At 66.1% G+C, this 2,221-nt stretch overlaps 1 protein-coding gene across 1 annotated transcript; it reads right to left on the bottom strand.

The window, feature by feature from the left end:
• Positions 1–23: 23 nt before the first annotated feature.
• LOC103906269 (mitochondrial ubiquitin ligase activator of nfkb 1-A-like) lies at positions 24–2,158 on the bottom strand. The gene is given in 6 exon segments (XM_019474321.1): positions 24–483; positions 485–953; positions 1,141–1,261; positions 1,342–1,429; positions 1,687–1,797; positions 1,835–2,158. Coding segments are annotated over 6 exon segments (1,023 nt in total). The 5' UTR covers positions 1,841–2,158; the 3' UTR covers positions 24–255.
• Positions 2,159–2,221: the final 63 nt, after the last annotated feature.

The raw sequence follows: 2,221 nt of genomic DNA, 5'->3' as shown, positions 1-2,221 counted from the left end.
TGCGGTTCCCCCAAGCCTTCATGTTCGGGGGGTGTGTGTGTGTGTCCCTCTGGCAGACAAAGGGAGGATGAGGAGTCTATAACTCCACCCTGCCCCCCCCCCCAAAAAAAAAACAGATGAGGGGGCACACCAGGGCCCTTCCCTCCCAACAGCAATCGCTCAGCTGCACACGAGGGGACAGCTGAGATTTCTGCAGGCTCCAGGCTTGGCTTGGTTCATGCTGCCTCTCCCTGGGACTCCCCCCGCCAGGTGCTCTCAGGCCTGGTAGAGGGGCACCACACGGTCAATGGGCCCCCGGCAGATGGGGCAGAGGCGGGAAGGCAAGGCCTGGAAGCAGCGGAAGCAGCAGCAGATGTGGCCGCAGCCCAAGAGGACGCACTCGCGGGGCCGCGTCAGGCAAATCACGCAGGAGTCCTCGAGCCCCCCGTCCCCGGCTTCCTCGTCGTCCGGCTCCTTGTCCTCACGCCTGCCGCTTAAGGCGGGCGCGGCGGTAGGCACGGCACAGGGCGTGCAGGAGGACGGCCAGGCCTGCCGCGGCGCACAGCACGGCCGCCCCCTTCCAGAGCCCGCTGGCCGACTCCAGCTCCGCCAGCACCGTCTGCCAGTCCCCCAGGCACAGGAAATACTCGCCCCCCCGGGCCGGCGGCTGGAGGTGCAGGGAGCCGTCGGGGGGCAGGGCCAGCTCCCCGATGCCTGTCAGCCCGGCCCCCACCCGCAGCATCTCCTCCGTCTCCAGGATGCCCTTGGGCTTCTCCCCGCTCAAGTACTGGCCCAGCAGGTCACGGAAGCCGTGGGCTGGTTGCTGGAACCGCTCGTACACCGTCTCCAGTGGCAAGCAGATGGCTTGGAGCGGGCTCTCCACGCTCACTTGTGTCACTGCCTCGGTGTCCGGCGAGGCCAGCAAGAAGGGGACGGTGTAGACCTGCTCCGAGAGCACCTGCTCGCTCTCGCTCCTGCAAGTGGAGAGTGCAGCGCTGGGATGTGGCCAGCGCGGAGGAACTCTGAGCTCCTGGGGCTGAGCTGAGGGTAGGGACTAGAACCTTTAACCGAACCACTTTCTGCCTCTCAAGTGGCCCTGGAGGATGGGGGTCCGGACTCACCAGTGCAAGCCCACCCCTGCTGTCCCCTCCCATCGCTCACCAGCTCCGGGCCAAGCTGTTCCAGATCAGCCGATGCTCTTTCAGAAGCAGTTTCTGGATCACGCCCTGCAGCCCCTCATGGTAATGGCTGGTCAGCGCAGCCTTGGCTGGCAGCACTATGCCTAAGGACCAAGGGATGCATCATGGCTGAAGGAGAAGAGCCCGGCCCTGTCCCTGGTGTGGGGCCACAGGGTCTCCTTACCTTCTAGTGCAACGTAAGGCAGGCACCTCCCATCAGCCGCAGACACCAGTGCTGGTAAATTGTCGTCAACCTGGAGCTTTGGGGCCTCCTGGAAGAGCAGGGAGTGAGCGTGAACACGGGCAGGGGCAGATGGGCTGGCAGGCAGAGGGGGGGTCATGCATGGCTTTGTGGGGAGCTTTGGCAGGACGTGACGTGCTTGGTCCTGCGCATCATGACATTGGTAGAGGATGCAGCAGGCTGCAGTCATCAGTGAGGTGCACCCAAATCAAAGGCTCTGGGCCGGGCAGTGCAGGGCAGCGGGGAAGGCACAGTGGGCAGGAGAGAGCATCTGAGGGACAGGGCTACCTGTATGCGTGCCACGACTCTGGCTTTCTTCCTGTACAGGTAGTAGAAGAGGCCGGAGAAGGCGAGGCTGGAGCCCAGACACAGCAGCTCCCCAGGTGTGATGGGCGGCGCACAGACACAGCAGCTCCCCAGGTGTGATGGGTGGTGCGTCCATGGTGCCAGGCTCAGGCGGCACGCCTGCAAGGTGAGTGAGTTGGCTGGGGGACAGGACCGTGTCGGCCCAGGGGCAGGGATGTCCCAGCGCCCCTGTCCCCAGGGCAGGGATGTCCCACTGCCCCCGTCCCCAGGGTGCTGCTGCCCTAGGGCCAAGCCTGCCCGTGGCCCCGGCTGGGGGCAGTTCAGCTCCAGCACCCACAGGTGCCCGGCAGCCCTGGCCTGACCCAGCACCCCTTGCCCAGCCTGGGTCCAGAGACGCCCGTCTTGCCCTGCACCCAGGATCGGGCCGAGGCCCAGCACCCGTGACCAAGCCCGGGCCCTGCACCCAGGGTTCCACCTAGGCCCGACACCCCCAGTCCGCGCCCGGCACCCCCAGTCC

The sequence above is a fragment of the Aptenodytes forsteri genome, unplaced genomic scaffold, assembly GCF_000699145.1.
Source record: "Aptenodytes forsteri isolate BGI_AS27 unplaced genomic scaffold, ASM69914v1 Scaffold72, whole genome shotgun sequence".
NCBI classification, from domain to species: domain Eukaryota; kingdom Metazoa; phylum Chordata; class Aves; order Sphenisciformes; family Spheniscidae; genus Aptenodytes; species Aptenodytes forsteri.
The sequence above is the reverse complement of the archived record's forward strand: the minus strand, read 5'-3'. Positions and strand labels throughout refer to the sequence as shown.